At 42.4% G+C, this 16433-nt stretch overlaps 2 protein-coding genes across 2 annotated transcripts; one reads left to right on the top strand and one right to left on the bottom strand.

Annotated features, from left to right (window-relative positions):
• Positions 1 to 151: 151 nt before the first annotated feature.
• Smim27 (small integral membrane protein 27) lies at positions 152 to 833 on the bottom strand. The gene is made up of 2 exons (XM_052176244.1): positions 649 to 833; positions 152 to 339 (listed from the first exon to the last, which is right to left on the bottom strand). Exons 1-2 carry the CDS (start codon positions 691 to 693, stop codon positions 235 to 237), a joined length of 150 nt encoding a protein of 49 aa, XP_052032204.1. The 5' UTR covers positions 694 to 833; the 3' UTR covers positions 152 to 234.
• On the top strand, positions 394 to 9683 carry Topors (TOP1 binding arginine/serine rich protein, E3 ubiquitin ligase). The gene is made up of 3 exons (XM_052176242.1): positions 394 to 694; positions 1876 to 2073; positions 6169 to 9683. Exons 1-3 carry the CDS (start codon positions 692 to 694, stop codon positions 9088 to 9090), a joined length of 3123 nt encoding a protein of 1040 aa, XP_052032202.1. The 5' UTR covers positions 394 to 691; the 3' UTR covers positions 9091 to 9683.
• The last annotated feature ends 6750 nt before the right edge of the window (positions 9684 to 16433 follow it).

Below are 16433 nucleotides of genomic sequence, written 5' to 3'. Positions count from 1 at the left end.
TTAGTCACAGTTTTGTTTACCTGCTGATTTGACATGAGGATGTAGTGTTTGGAGCACTAGAATGAAAAGCTATGACCTGATACAAAAAGGGTTGTCTGGTCTTTTTTAAAAATTGTTGTGTTGACGCTTATCACAAAAGACCATATGCAAATTTGTATTGTGAATTTTACTTTTGAATCTACATAGGGGCCATTTGAGGAAAAGAATTGTTTGCTAAGAATTACAAAAGTTCATTCAGAAGAACTTGTCTGGAAACTCCTTCTGCAGCTGTCGTAGAGCAGCCACAGTTGATGCATATATGACGAATCCCCAAGAGAGCAAGACGATTGCAAGTAGCAACTAAAAGGGGGGAGGAAAAGCACAAAGAAAAATCAGTGTTGCGGGTACTTTCCCTGCGTAGGCCTGGCAACGAGCTACAGGTGGGAAGGTATCACAGACCCCCAAACGCAGCCTAGAGGCAGGGCCTGCAACCCCTGACGTCAGAGGCGGAAAAGCGTGTCCTCCAGGAAGAGGCGGAGCCGGGGGCAGGGCGTGAACGCTCAATTTAGGAATGGGTTTTGGAGTTGCAGGCTGCGAGCGGACAGTCTGCCGTCTGCTCGCGGGCCCTGGGATGGTGCACTCTGGAGCCCAGCTGTTCCCGGTACCTACCAAGGAGTAAGTCCAGTCCAGGTTTCGGCGACTCACCGGCCTCATGGTAAGGGATCAGCAGGGACGGAGTGACGCGGGCCCTACAGCCTGCTCGCGGGTGCAGTACAGCCCAATGCAGCAGCCATTTTTCAGCGGGACTCTGCGCGCTCCCGCGGGCTTCCGCCCGGAGTTGGAACACGTCACGTGATCAGGGCCTAGCCCGCCTTTCAGGCTGCGGAGGGAATAAAAGAGAAAATGTGAAAATCGCGCCTTTTTTGCGCTCAGATAGGAATTCCGTAACTGCTCTATCCTGCAATTGCAGTGAGGTATTAATACAAAATTGTATGCCATCGTGTGCATGTAAAAAGTTTATCGTAAAATAGTCCACGCTGGAAGAATCAAAGTTGCCGCCCCACACCCACATCCGTTTCCACAAAATGCGGGTAGACGTTCATATGTTTATGTTTGACTTAAACAATGTCATCCAGTTTTTTACGTAACAACAAAAAAAAATCGTTGGGAACTGTTAGTTGAGCCATTCACCAAGAACAAAAAGAATATCGCTGATCGCTGGAAATATATATTTTTTTAATGTTACACTCGCTACCCGCCTGATGTATCTGTCGGCTCACTAGTGTTGACGGACCGTTTATCGAATGCTTGGGGCTGCAGCAAGTTTGAAATGCTAAGTCCCGAGAAAAAGGTAGCTTGGCAGGCGAACTAGCAGTTCACCCTGAGGATGCCGGCGGTGAGCAGAGTGGAAGCCTGGCCCGCAGACGCTGGGCTGCGCGGCTTTGGACGCAGATGTGTCAGATGCGTTTTTAGTGTAGATTTCCGAGAGTGGGAAGAGGAAATCAGGCAGCAGGGAGTTATGGCGGGGTAAAAGCCTGATGTTCGTCCCAGCTGAAATAGACGGAAGGACCAGGGTGGGCTCTGGGAGCTCAGTCCAGTTCTTATGATACCATAGAGAATGCTAACAACTTGTTGGGAGTTTGTTCACTGCCACTGAGGCAGCTTTTCTGCATATTTGGCTGTGACTGTGAAGTTAGAGCTTGGCCCCCAGCGGTGGGGGCAGGGCAGGGTCTGGCGTCTGAGCCGCAGGTCCCGCCTCCTGCGTGCGCCTGCTTTCGGCGCATGCGCCCGGTGCGCGGGGGTGGAGGAGCGGTGTTTTGCTGCGCGGGCTCGGGGGGTTGGTCTCGCCTTCTCCGCCCCCAAACTGCCTTTGGTGATGAGCGTTCTACGTCACAGGGGTCGCAGCCGCCGCCACCGGGGTCTCCGCTGTCTCGCGAGGAGGGTGAAGCGCCCCCTCTGGCGCCTGCCGAGGAGGGGAGGCGCAGAAGCCGCCGGGTACGCCTTCGCGGATCCTGCCGCCACCGGCCGAGCTTACTGGGCCGGCGGGAGCTGGCTTCTAGCGGCCCAGCGGTCCCTGCCACCGGGTCCTCGGAGGTGAGTTGTCCGGGAACAATGGGTGAGGGGTTCGTGGGCCCGGGAGCAGCCGTGTGGTCTGGGCTTTCCACCGCCCGAGCTCCCGAGGGCTGGGGTCCCCACGCTGCAGGGCACCTGTGGCTCGGCACCGGTGGGCAAGCGAAGAGAGTGTCTCCCGGCACCGCCTCAAGGGCTCCTGAATACGGGGGAAAGAGCAGCGTGTCGGCGCAAAACCGCTGCCACTGGTTGGAAGTGTGACCTTGGCAGGTCCCCAGCCCTGGACCCTGTCTGTGAAATGGGATTAGCATTTTCAGTTATGTAACGTACCTGGTGTGGTTGCTTTTCCCTGTAGTTTTCGACTAAGGAAGCTGTTAAGGCTAGAGGAGTTGTGTAGGGTTACACATTGTGGGCAGGGCTTGTGTGTCTTGTGACTTCATTACACATCTAGTTAGTGCCCTTTCCTCATGGGCCGCTGATTCTGATTGGTAGACTGGGCAGTGCAAAGGCGAAGGCACAGAGATTAAGAAGGAAACTGGGAAGCGTTTTCCCAGTGAGTACCTTCCCATGTTAAAGGGGAAAACAAACGAAAAATAATGTGTCTCAGAGTTAAGCCACTACTGGGGTGAGATTTTCATTTGAGAGGCTTTGAGGGTTTGGATTTTTAATAGATGAAATGTAAAGTGCAAAACTTTTCAGCCAGCTGCCCAATCAGCTTATCTAGGAGGAGTGGCTTTCAGGGGAATAGCTTCCCGGCAACCCCCGCTCCTCTATGTTTGAGCTGGGACTCTTGTGGCTAAGAGTGGTCTGGAGTTCTCAGTGCAGCAAAGGAGGACCTTGATCTTCTGACCCTCTTGACTTCATCTTCCTGTCTTCTGGGAATGTAGGGATAATCCAGGACGCCTGGTCCCAATAAAATTCTTAGATTCCTGGAATTGAAATTAAAGCCGGACAGTGGTGGCACACGCCTGTAATCCTAGCACTCAGGAGGCAGAGGCAGGCAGATCTCTGAGTTCAAGGCCAGCTTAGTCTACAGAGAGAGTTCCAGGACAGCCTGGGCTACACAGAGAAATTCTTGTCTATCCCTACCGGCCACCCACCAAAAAAAGAAATTAAATTTGGTCATTTAGGACTTTATAACTTTTAAACTATTCAGACTTACAAGTAGAATGCAGATTGCTTTTACCAGGCATCTGTTCTTTTTTACCTGCTTGTAGATGTTGGCAGCTACTTTGCTGAGATAGGTTAAATAAAATTGTTATCTTTGGAAACCTGTCAGATGTGGGTGATGATCACTACCAATATCTAACTTTTCCATAACCTAGGCAACTATTTTGAACTCTAATCATCAAGCCCTGCTCTAGGTGTTGGTTTATTCAGATTATATCCCTTTACACAACTTTCCTTCCTCTTTTAAAAGGCAGTTGGTAGTCTGTTTTTGTTTTAGTTTGGGTTTTACTGCTGTGAAGAGATACCTTGACCAAGGCAACTCTTATAAAGGACATTTAATAGGGGCCGATTTACAGATTCAGAGGGTTCGTCCATTATCATCAGGGCAGGAAGCAGAGTAGCATCCAGGCAGGCATGGTACAGGAGGAGCTGAGAGTTCTACATCTTCATCCACAGGAAGCCAGAACTAGACGGTTACAGGTGGCTAGGAGGAGGGAATCAAGCCCACCCCCACAGTGACACCTTTCCTCCAACAAGGGTGTACACCTAGTAGTGCCATTCCCTGGGCCAAGCATTTTCAAACTATGCCAACTTTAGCGATGAGGATACTTAAGTAACTTTCAACTTTGTCCTAGCTTGACCTTTGGGGATCAAACTAAGAAGTCTTGATTCTAGTTGGATTTAGTGCCCATGCCTTTAATTCTAGCATGCAGGGAGGTAGAGGCAGGCAGGTCTATGACTTGCAGGCCAGCCAGGCTACGTACTGAGACCTTGTTCGTGACCCCCACCCCCCACCCCCCAAAAGTGGGCAATTGTCAGTAGTGCTGCATTAACGTGCAATCAGATGATTAAGTTATGTGTGCAGTGATAATTTAAGGAATGCTGTAGAAGCCGACTTTTGTAGAAAGCCTTGACTTGGAAAAAGAAAAGAAAATTCTGAAGTTCATGATCTCCATCTATTTTCCCTAGATATGTTTGACCCTTTTACCCGAAATTTCCCCAAAATTATTATATAAAGGGTTTTTTTACTCTTTGTTAGAATCAGCAGATTGGAAGATTAAAAAAGGAAAAGTATAATGCATCCTAAAGTAGTAATAGACTTTGTTTGGACTTGGCTTTTTGTGTATGAATAGCTGATTAATCTGCTCTGGAGGTATTAGTTTGTAGTCCTAATCCCTAGGTTACTAGGGTAGAGGAACATTTACAGGGCTTCTTCTAGAATACAAAATATAAACTATAAATGGGTCCATCTTTGTTGCCTAAGTCAGGACCTCCTGTGCAAATAAATGTCCCAGTCTGTTTCCTAGCGATTCCAATATAGTTGTTAGGGTGTTTGCCAAGGTGTGTAGTTATCACCCAAATGTAGCTATGGATCATTTTGATCTTCTCAGAAAGAAATCTCAATAGCTCATGTCATCTTTTCCTCTTTATTGAATTACTTTGGTCATTTGTATGATATGTGGTTGTGTGTGTGTGTGTGTGGTGAGTGTGTGTATGAGAGAGAGAGAGATTAGATGTTATGTTGTAGAAGTCAGTACTTCATTACTCTTATCACTAAGTAATTTTGTGTTCTCATGTTTTTTTATGTAAGTCCTGTTAGTGCTTATATCCATATGGCTGTAAGCTTAACCAAAGGGGCTTGGGCAGTCTACCAGTAGCCGCTTCTCAAAAAAAGGGACTTCCTACAGCAGCCATCAGCTACCTATAGATCTTCAGTTTGGGAGTTCTTCGGTTGTTGTTATCATTGTGGTTTGAGCACACCCATCAGTATTTGATTGTGGCTGCCACCATGGTGGTACTGACCTGGGCCCTTTGTAAGACATCTCCCTTGCCCCATGCTGTAATTTTTAACTGGCTTGAACTTGTGCGGGTGACCACAGCTAAGAGTTGATTGTGTGCCTCAGCTGTGATACAGCTTAACCATGGAGCTTCCCAACCTCGGGCTCGGCCATCGTGTCTTCCCACGCTTGCTTAGTTTACCTGAGTGCTGTGGGAGGACGTTTGATACAGATGTCCCATCTCTAGCTGGCCTATCACAGGTACTTATTCTTACAGGTGCAATTTGATGACCAGTAATGAGTCTGCACTACACAAACTCCTCTTACCAAGATGGAGAAAAACATTGCAAAGCCCTCTGGAGGGAGATTCTCCCCTTCAGCAGATGACATCCCCAACCTGGGTTTTGATCTTGTTGGTAGTACTAAACCACATTTTGTTCATCCATCAGCGATGGGCATTTCAGTTATTACATCAGAGATGTCGTGACTAATGTGACTTTAGAGTTTTGTTTAGATATTTTTCCTTTCGTTTTCCCTTTTAAGTTCTGGGAATAGAAACCAGGTGCTGCTCTTAACACCGGAAGATGGTGTTAGGGAAGCATTCACTAAAACTAGAATTGGCTTAAACAGCTGAACTTTTCTCATATGTAAAGTACTTTACAAAAGCTGTTTCGGAAAAATTAATGTACTATCATGTGCGAAATTGAGTACATATAAGTTGTTTTTTGTAAATATATAGTATATCATGAATAGAATAAATTATTAGAACATAGTTCTAGAGGCGTATATGTCTAAAGCCATACATGAAAACATTTGAGGACAAGAGGTTTTTCCTCTTTTTTAATAGTCCAGTCTAGGAAAGAAACATAATGGTCATAACATGAAATAACACTCATTCAAGTGTTGCTTATTAAGCCTGGGTGGGGAACACAGGTATTTGTTTGCTTTTGTGCATATGTGTTTGTGTCAAATACTACTTAAAATATTTAAAGAAATATTGGTCAGTTAGGAAACTGACCAATAAAGCTTGTCTATTGTTATGCTTTATTATGTCCTGCCTTTATGTTAAAACCATTCATTTTTGCTGAAGTATGAACAAAGCTTTTATGAAGCATTTTTGTTTAGTTATCCTGTTACTGAGTTACTGATAACACTTCTTTCCCTTTTACAGATAATGGCCTCAGCTGCTAAGGAATTTAAAATGGACAACTTTTCACCTAAAGCTGGCACTAGCAAATTGCAACAGACAGTACCAGCTGATGCATCTCCTGATTCTAAGTGTCCTATCTGCTTGGATAGATTTGATAATGTGTCTTACTTAGATCGCTGCCTACATAAGTTCTGTTTTCGCTGCGTGCAAGAGTGGTCAAAAAACAAAGCCGAGTGCCCACTGTGTAAACAGCCCTTTGATTCTATTTTCCATTCTGTGAGGGCTGAAGATGACTTCAAGGAGTATGTCCTAAGACCATCCTATAATGGTTCCTTTACCAACCCTGAGGTTCGAAGGTTTCGCTACCGGACAACTATGACAAGAGAACGGAACGCCTCTCTTTACTCACCCAGTAGTACTGTAAGTAGGAGAACAACCACACCACCAGACAGTGGAGTGCTGTTTGAAGGGTTAGGCATTTCAGCAAGACCTAGAGATGTTGACATTCCTCAATTTATGAGACAGATGGCATTAAGGGGGCCAACTGCTGCAGATGAGAGATCTTTGCGGAAAATTCAAGAACAAGATATTATTAATTTCAGGCGAACTCTTTATCGTGCTGGTGTTCGCGTTAGAAGCATTGAAGATGGTGGCCGCTACAGGGATATCTCAGCTGAGTTCTTCCGTAGAAATCCAGCTTGCCTTCACAGATTAGTTCCTTGGTTAAAACGTGAACTTACTGTTCTTTTTGGAGCCCATGGTTCGTTAGTCAATATTGTCCAGCACATCATCATGAGTAATGTTACTCGCTATGATTTGGAGAGTCAGGCATTTGTGTCTGACTTAAGACCATTTTTGCTTAATCGAACTGAGCATTTTATACATGAATTTATCAGTTTTGCTAGATCTCCCTTCAATATGGCAGCTTTTGACCAGCATGCTAATTATGATTGCCCTCCTTCATCTGAAGGCAGCCGTTCTGATTCTTCAGTCATTACAATATCTCCAGATGAGGCTGAAACTCAAGAGGTAGATATGAATGTATCTACTATTAGGCAGGCACCATGGGATGATGAAACTCCTGGACCATCTTATTCAAGTTCAGAGCAAGCGCATGTTGGAGTGTCTTCCCTTTTAAATTCTTCGGACAGTTCAGATGAAGAACTTGTCTCTGTAGGAACCACATCTCAGATACCACGAGTACAGACCAATGATGATGTGAATGATGACAGTGATTCATCATCAGATAATTGTGTCATTGTTGGGTTTGTTAAGCCATTAGCTGAAAGGACCCCAGAACTTGTTGAACTGTCTTCTGATTCTGAGGAGTTGGATTCTTATGATAAGGTAGAAACAGTGAAGACACAAGAACAGGAGCAGTCTTACAGTTCGGGTGATAGTGATGCTAGTCCGCCTTCATCACCACGGTCCGTCCTTGGAAAAGATGAACAAATGAGTAAAAGCCATTGTGATTCTGACACAAGAATAAACTCAAAGAAAGAAGAGAAACGAGCTACATCATTGCCAACTCCCAGGGATAGCTCATCTGCAAGAGGTGACAGGGTATGTTCCCCATATAACCATCGACACAGGAAGGGAGGAAGATCGAGGAGTTCAGATTCTCGGTCCCAGAGTCGAAGTGGACATGATCAGAGGAATCATAGGAAGCATCATGGGAAGAAAAGATTGAAGACTAAGAGATCCAGAAGTAGGGAGAGTAGTAGCAGACCTAGAACAAGAAAGGACAAAAAGAGATCAAGAACTAGAGATAGCAGCTGGTCACGAAGAAGCCAGACTCTCTCTCTAAGCAGTGGAAGCACTAGTAGATCAAGGTCTCGTAGCAGTGATCATGGTAAGAGAAGGTCACGGAGCAGAAATCGAGATCGCTATTATTTAAGGAATAATTATGGAAGCAAATATAAGTGGGAATATACTTACTATAGCAGAAACAAGGACAGAGATGGTTATGAATCTTCATATAGGAGGAGGACTCTTTCAAGAGCCCATTATTCTAGACAATCTTCAAGTCCAGAATTTAGAATTCAATCTTTTTCTGAAAGAACAAACGCCAGGAAGAAGAATCACAGTGAAAGGAAATACTACTACTATGAAAGGCGCCGGTCAAGGAGCGTGTCCAGTAACAGGTCGAGGACTACATCAGCCGGGCCCGACCGAGTGAGAAGCGAAAAGCCTGGAGGGAAACGGAAGTACAAAACACGGCATTTGGAAAGTAGTAATGAAGAGGCTCAGCCGTCTCGTGAGTTTGCTTCCAAAGTGAAGGACAGTCATTACCAAAAACCAAAAGTGGATGGAAATTATAAAAATGAGAGTGACAGCTTTTCAGATAGCAGATCGTCAGACAGAGAGACAAAACACAAGAGGAGGAAAAGGAGGACCCGGAGCCTAAGTGTAGAGATAGTTTATGAAGGAAAGGCTACGGACACAAGTAAACACCATAAAAAGAAAAAGAAGAAACATAAGAAGAAGCATAAGAAACACCATGGAGAGAATACTTCACGGTCGCCAGTTGTTATAACCATTGACAGCGACAGCGACAGGGATTCTGAAGTAAAGGCAGGTGTTGAATGTAGCAATAGCAGTCTTCCACAGCTTGTACAAGATGAAGTCTTGACTCCGTCCTCGGAAGCATTTCAAACTAAAGATGTTGTCACAATAGAGGATGATCTTGGTGTCCTGGACAAGGAGTGCGATGTTATGGCACTTACTAGTGATTTGAGTACCAGCCAAACTGTGGAGAATAGTGAATCACCGGCAGTCTCAGTTGAACAAACTCTTGATATAAGAGACGAAAGCACCTTTGCCTCTGATTTGGAGAGCCAGTCCAGTAATGTGTCTCTTCAGACTGAACCATGGAGACCATTGCCATCTCCACGGACCTCATTAGCATCAGTGTCTCCTGGTAGAGACTGTGACATGTCTTAAAACTGCCAAAGCATCTCCTTGGTAATCCAGAGGTTATAGGGAAAAAGAAAAAGAGAATAAGTCATCTATTGCAGTCTAGATGACTTTTCCTGGAAAAACTTTGCCTCTTAAAATATTTTAACTATTTGTATGTGTGTGTTAATTTGTAAAATTCGTTATTTGTTCAAAAAGTTATGTATGTCCCATTCCCAGATATATGCACTTTTAAGTGAAGAAAATGTTGCTAGCTGTTTATTTAAAACTTGGGAACCTTTTTAAATAAAAATTAAAAAAAATTAGAAGTTATTTCATAAAGCCATATGGTGTTGACATATTTTTATGGTAGTATTTTTGAATTTTCTTTTTTGAGAGTTATTCTGGAAGTGTGTTACAAGCTGGGAGAATGCTTTTGGACAGTTATTTTTCATAAAAGATTTGTATGATTCAAAACCATTTCTTAGACTAAAGTAAGTCATTTTAATCTGCACAGGTTATCTTGACTTCTGCCAAAAGCAAAGTTTAATATTTTCTTTATATACTTGGCTATCTGGACTGGCAGTAAGACAAATGTGTATTCAACAAAAGACAATAAAACTGTACACTCTAAAAAAAAATCAGACATTTTTCTGTGCAACATTGATTTCTTTAAAGTTTTGTTAAAGCCAAGGGCTTAAAAATTGGGTAAACATAGGCCCAGTTTCAGTGGCTAATTCAGTTCTTGAATTATGGTGTTGAGTATCCGTCTTATATTTTTCAGGAGAGTGTGGCTTTGGACCATTTGGCTTACTACAAACACAAGAATCCTGGCGCTTTGGCAATTTTTATTGTTAGTGAAAATAAGATGGCCCCATATGTGACCTGCTAAAGGATTGTCAGTGAACAGCAGAGCTTGAGCTTACTCCAAATTTAAGCCTCAATTTGCCTTGTTTCCTGTGTTCTTTCTTTAGTGGAAATTGGAAGGCTTGCTCTGTGGCCAGTCTGTATTGGGTTTTAGTGGGAGAGCAAGTCACATATAATCCTTGCCCTTGTGGATTTTACCGATCGTTTCGTTAAAACAATTGTGTAAAGAACATGCAGTTCTCTGGCGAGCGGTATGTGTGTATGTAAATGCATCTTACACATAGTGGAACCTGATGGTGATGGAAATGATAATTGAGTTAAGAGTCCAGAAATAAGCTGGCAGCAATGGAATCTGAAAGGCGGAGAATCTGCAGCGATCTAAAGGCAGGAGTGGGGCTATCATGTTAGAAGCAGGGTTGTTAAAAGAAAGTGTAGAGACAATTTAGGTAAAAATCATGTTCAAAAATCTGCTTAAAAGGCAATAGAAAATGACTTTCAAATAGAATCTAAAATTGATGCTGACGGTTTGAAGTTCACACAGTGAGAAATAGTGGAAGAACTATGATTGAGGAATGGACTTTATAATTGCAAGAAGCCTTTTTAAGGGTTCTTGAAGCCAGTGTTTTCCTGCCCTTTAATCCCAGTTCCTCCCTACCTCCTCTCCTGTTTGAATCCATTCCCTTTTTGTATCTTACTAGAATTCTAAGAGGTAACAGTAAAAGTATAGTTAAGATAAAACAAATAGGAAAACCTAAGCGAACACACAAGAGACACTTGTTTGCACACTCAGGAGTTCTATAGAAAAGTAAATTGGAAGCCATAAAATTATTTATATATATATATAAAATTTAATTTATATATAATATTATGTATATAAGTTAATTATATATAATTAATAATATATATGTGTATATGCAAAGGACCTGGTGCACACCCTTGCAAGCTCTCTGCATTCTCCCTCAATCTCTGGGGTAGTAATGGTTTGATCATGTTGATTTACATAGCCTTTTGGTGGCCTCCATTTCCTCTGACTCTTAGGCTTTCTCCTCTTCTGTGGGGTTCCCTGAGCTTTCACAGAAACATTCTGTATAGGGCTGAGTGTGCCAGAGTCTGTCACTCCGCATGACATCTGGTTGTGAGTCTTGTTTCATCTGTTGCAGGAAGAGGCTTTGATCATAGCTGAGCAACTTAAAGACCATTAGTATTTGGTTTTACTCTAGCTCTCTGAGCTAGCTCATCTTAGGTTCTTGGTCACCCGAGCTGTGCTAGGTATGGTTTCCATCTTGGGTGGGGGAGGGGTGCTTCAGTCACCCCAGATCCTGGTTGATTAGTCCACAAGCTTTGTGCCATCACTGCAGTAGCGGTATATTGCAAGGAAGACACTTGTCAGGGCTATGGCTGGCTGGCGCTTACATTTCTCTTGGTAGTATCGGAACACCTTCCTGTGCCAATGATGCTAGGTCATGGGGTTGAAGGTTCTGTGAGCATCTCCTCAACTTCTCTGTGTTGCCATCATTTTGTGACGAACAACCAATTTTGGCAACAGCCGTGGTTTGCAGATTCCCTTTGACCAACAACTCAGATGTAACCCAGTTCTAGTACTGCAAACTTCGTTTGGTGATAGAGATGGCCAATTGGGGCTCCCATTATTTGGCAATTTCAATAATTAGATTTTGTTTGTGTGTGTGTGTGAAGCTTCTACTATAATAGGTTTCTTCTATGCAACTCCTCAAATGCCTGTTAATTTTAGCAGACTCTTCCTGTGTTCCCTCCATCCTCTCCCCTGTTCCTCCACACACAAACTTCCCATTCCAGCCCCCTTCCCCCATCCATAAGTGTATTCTAATTCCCTTTCCTAACCAGATTTGTTCCTCCTAATCCTGTGTCCTCTACCTAATGGTTCTGTGGATTGTAGCTTGATTGTCACGGCTTAACAGCTAATATCCACATATAAATGAATACATACTATATTTTGGGTGCGGGCTAACTTACTCAGAATGGCTTTTTTTCTAGGTCCATCTGTATCCTTGGAAATTTCTTTATTCCATTTTTTAGATCTGTACCTCATTTTTTAATTGGGTGGTTTTTTGATACCTAGTTTATTTTAGTTCTTTATATATTTAGGATAATAGCCCTCAGTGATATATACTTCCCATTCTTAGGCTGCTGCTTTGTGGGAATAATGGTGGAATTCCTTTGCCTTATGTATATTTTTCAGTTTCATGAGGTCCCGTTTATTGTTGATCGTCATTCCTGTGTTAATGGTGTTCTGTTCAGAAAGTCTGTTCCTCCAGTAGTGACTTCAAGACCATTCCTCCCTTTTCTAACAGGTTTAATGTATCTGGTTTTATGTTAGGGTCTTTGAATAGACTGAGTTTTGTGCAGGGGTGAGAAGTATGGATCTATTTGGTTTCTTCTACATGTGGCTATCCAGTTTGACCAGCACCATTTGTTGAAGATGCTTCCTTTTTTCCAGTGTGTATTTCTGGCTTCTTTATTTAAAAAACAAAACAAGCAAACAAACAGAAAACAGGTGTCCATAGGTGTGTGAACTTAGGTCTGGGTCTTCAGTTTGATTTCACTGATCAACATGTCCTTGTGCCAATACCATGCAATTTTTATTCCTATAGCTCTATAGCACAACTTGAAGTCAGGGAAGGTGATAACCACCAGTAATTCTTTCATTGTTCAGGATTCTTTTTGCTTTCCTGGGTTACTGTGTTTTCATATGAAGCTGGGAATTGACCTTTTAAGATCCATAGAGTCATGTTGGAAGTTGCTGGGGGTTGCATTGGCATCTGTAGGCTGCTTTTGGTAGGATGGCCATTCTTACTATAATAATTCTACTGTAGACCCATGACATGGGAGAGCTTTGTATCCTCTGATACTTTCTTTAAAATTTCTTCAGTGTCTTAAAGTTTTTATCATACAAGCTTTTTTCACTTGCTTGGCTAGAGTTACCCCAAGAGACTTTTTTTTTTTTTTTTTGAGGTGATTGTGAGAGGTGTTGCTTCCCTGATTTCTTTCTCAGTCTGTTGATCGTTTGTATAAAGGTGGCTCCGGGTTTTTTGAGTTAATCTTGTATATAACCACTTGGCTGAAAGTGTTTTATCAGTTCAAGAATCTTCGTGGAAATTTTAGGGTCTGTTACTATCTTATTGTCTCTGAAAATACTCTGACTTCTGCTTTTCTGATTTGTATCCCTTTGATCTCATTGTCTTATTGTTCTAGCTAAGACTATATGCACTGTATTGAGTAGATAGGAAGAGTGGGCAACCTTGTCTTGATTCTGATTTTAGTGATATTGAGTTTGCCCATTTAAGTTAATGTTGGTTATGGGTTGGCTGTAAACTGCTTTTATTGTGTTTAAGTATGTCCCTTGTATCCCTAATCTCTCCAGGACTTTTTATCACAAAGGATTATTTACTGGATTTTGTCAAAGGTGTTTTCTACCTCTAGTGAGATAATCCTGTGGTTTTAGTCTTTCTGTTTTATACGGTAGATTACATTGATAAATTTATGTATATTGAGCCATCCCTGCATCTCTCTGTTCAAACCTTGGTCATGGTGGATGGTCTTGAATATATGCTTGGATTTAGTTTGCGAGTATTACTGAGATTTTTTTTGCATCTGTGTTCATAAGGGAAATTGGTCTGTTATGTTCTCTTTGTTGAGTCTTAACAAAGTTGAGTTAAGGGTAACTGTGGCCTCAAAATGAACTGCTGGGTAATGTTTCTTCTGTTTCTATTTTGTGGAATAATTTGAGGGCTATTGGTGTTAACTCTTTGAGGGTCTGGTAGAATTTTGCACTAAAGCCATCTGTCTGGCCCTGAACTTTTTTGGGTGGGAAAGTTTTAATTACTGCTTCTATTTCTTTAGGACTTGTAAGGTAGTTAGGTTTGTAAACCAGAGTGCCTGAGGCTTTTGTCTTTGTCAGCCTTCTTTGCAAGTAGCCAGATCTGTTCTAGGATTTCTGCTGTGTTTGTACCATTTGGTTGAGCCAGTCAGTGCTTCTGGGCCTGAACACAGCCGCAGATGTACTTTGCTCATAACCGCCACGCCCACTCATTCTGAGGACATCATGCAAACAAATCTGCTCATTTTTTTCTAAATTTCCATTTCCTTAAAATACTTAAGTAGTTTTGCATTGTGATGTTTTAACCAGATCATAATAATAATACATTAAAAATCCAGTGACATTATGGCTTACAAATCTGAGTTTCAAGCTCCAAGTTTATCTTCGCCTTCCTCTTGCCTCATATACCCACCACCCACACTCTGAACTGCTCCATGTGCTGCCGGAACCTTCATACATGGCGTTTTCTTCGTTTGACAACCGAACCTTCTCACTGAACTTAATGCTAAAGTGTGTTTAGGACACCCATTTTTTTCCTGGAAGTGACTGGTTTTTGACTGGTTTTGAAACTCAAACAGATGTTTGTAATTAGTTATACAGTACCTCATTGGTGTAAAAGGCTACACACCCACACCCATCAGTCTGGTAGCTGCTTGTGCTGCTGTACAGTACACTGTTGCTTAAAATATAACATTGTTATACATAAAATTACATAATTGTGTTGTTTACAGTTTACCATGATACAAGTTGGCAAATTATGAAAATTGGAAGTGTGGCTTAAGTATTTTTTACAGTTTTCACTAGAATGAAATCCTATTTTAATGTTGATTTTTTTTTTCTAGTTAAGTTACTATGTTCCGTGCATCGAGTGTTAATAGTACATATAGTGCATGGTAATGCAGTAGCCTTCATAGTTGAGCCTTTTGATTTCCTTTCCATTACAGTCAGGGTCCATATATCTCACAGCTTTTCCCCAGTTGTGTTGAGTCCAGCTGTTGTTCAGCTCAGACTGACCCCCACAGTCTCCTAGGTATTAGACAGTAGGCGTGTGCCATTGCATCAGCCATGGGAGCAAGCTTTCATGTATGATGTTTGTATTGGTTCCCAGTGGAGGATAAAGGGTTTGAAGCATTTTTATGGTGTTTGATTCATATTGCCAAATTATTTCCAGAAGGGCTGAAGGACTCTTCACTAGCAATTTGTAAATGTATACCATGCTTGTTTCCACCTTTAGATGCACTCTGCATATACACATATATATTTGCTTTATTTCTACATTAAAAAATATTTTTATTAGTATGTGCTGTACAAAATAGGGTTATTTATTTATTTATTTATTTATTTTATTTGGTTTTTTGGAGACAGGGTTTTTCTGTATAGCCCTGGCTGTCCTGGAACTCACTCTGTAGACCAGGCTGGCCTTGAACTCAGAAATCCGCCTGCCTCTGCCCCCCAGAGTGCTGGGATTACAGGCGTGCACCACCACCACCCGGCTACAAAATAGTTTTTATTACGACACTTTCATCCACTTTGGTCGTCATCCAGTACCTGACTATCCCATCCCTTTCTCTCTGGTCCTCTCTTCCAAATAGTCTACTTTGATGTCCTATAATCCAGATTCCAAATACATGAGAAATACTACCACACTTGTCTTTGAGTCTAGCTTATTTCAGGTAACGTCACTGCCGAGTCCATTCATTTTACTGAGGTATGATGTCCTTCTTTATGGCCAACTGATATGTTGTGTGTATGTCGTATAATCCACTCCTCTAATGCTGAACACACAGGGCAGTTCTATGACTTGACTGCCTTGTGAATCGTGTGTGCAGTATTTTTTCTGAACTACCTGTAAGTTCTACGTACAAATGACCCTTCATCCTAATATTCCTGTTTTTCTAAAGAATGGGTTTGTATGATTTGTAATCATCAGGGAAATGTATTAACACAATGTGTGGTTTAAAAGTTTCGCTGTTTGGATAATTTGTGGGAAGGTACTTTGCAATCCTGTGAGCATCCTCTTCCCAGGAAGCTCGCCTCTGCTGAGTTCAGGATCTATTGATGCTTCTTTCTTATAGTTATTATAAAGTAATTTTGTATAGTTGTTAGGTGGCACTTAGTAACCTAAGCAGGTGTTTTCCTTCTGTTTACTAGTCTATTCCCATGGCTACCCAGCCATGGCTCACAGCCTTTTCTTCACTTATCTTGATACTCAGATTTTGTCCTCATCATTCAGTGAACACGTGTGCAGCCCACCTTCTGTATCCTTTGTAACACACATGACAAGCAGTATGCAGAGCTGCTGATGGATTAGAGCAGCCGACCAGATAAGGCTGTCTGCGGATTGGATCCAAAGATTAAAACGCCATACGGGGTGGCGGTTAGGAAAGTGATCTAGTATTTGAAGAGAGGTTGTGCAATTACACAGCTTAGCACAGGATGGACTGAGAGAATATGGGATTTGATGAGGCTGAAAACTTGGTTAGCTGAATAAGAACTGAGCACCAAAGACTGGCTTTCTGTAGGAGGGAGGGGTAGCGTGTCTTGTGTTGAAAGATACTCCCATTGCTAGTAGGAGGCTGAGATTAGAAGTGCTATACTACCATCCAGTGTACCTGACGAACAGTGGGGAGAGCAGCCTTAGACTTAAAGCAAGCTCCTTCTGTAGGAA

The sequence above is a fragment of the Apodemus sylvaticus genome, chromosome 3 (assembly GCF_947179515.1).
Source record: "Apodemus sylvaticus chromosome 3, mApoSyl1.1, whole genome shotgun sequence".
Classification (NCBI taxonomy): domain Eukaryota; kingdom Metazoa; phylum Chordata; class Mammalia; order Rodentia; family Muridae; genus Apodemus; species Apodemus sylvaticus.
The sequence above is the reverse complement of the archived record's forward strand: the minus strand, read 5'-3'. Positions and strand labels throughout refer to the sequence as shown.

What these genes read in the sequence shown, in the direction of transcription:
- Topors (XM_052176242.1), top strand. An exon ending in CTGCCACCGGGTCCTCGGAG is followed by an intron (nt 2,074 to 6,168) that starts GTGAGTTGTCCG and finishes TCCCTTTTACAG; the next exon opens with ATAATGGCCTCAGCTGCTAA.
- Smim27 (XM_052176244.1), bottom strand. Translation starts at nt 693, where the DNA reads ATGAGGCCGGTGAGTCGCCGAAACCTGGACTGGACTTACTCCTTG. An exon ending in TGGACTGGACTTACTCCTTG is followed by an intron (nt 340 to 648) that starts GTAGGTACCGGG and finishes CCCCCCTTTTAG; the next exon opens with TTGCTACTTGCAATCGTCTT.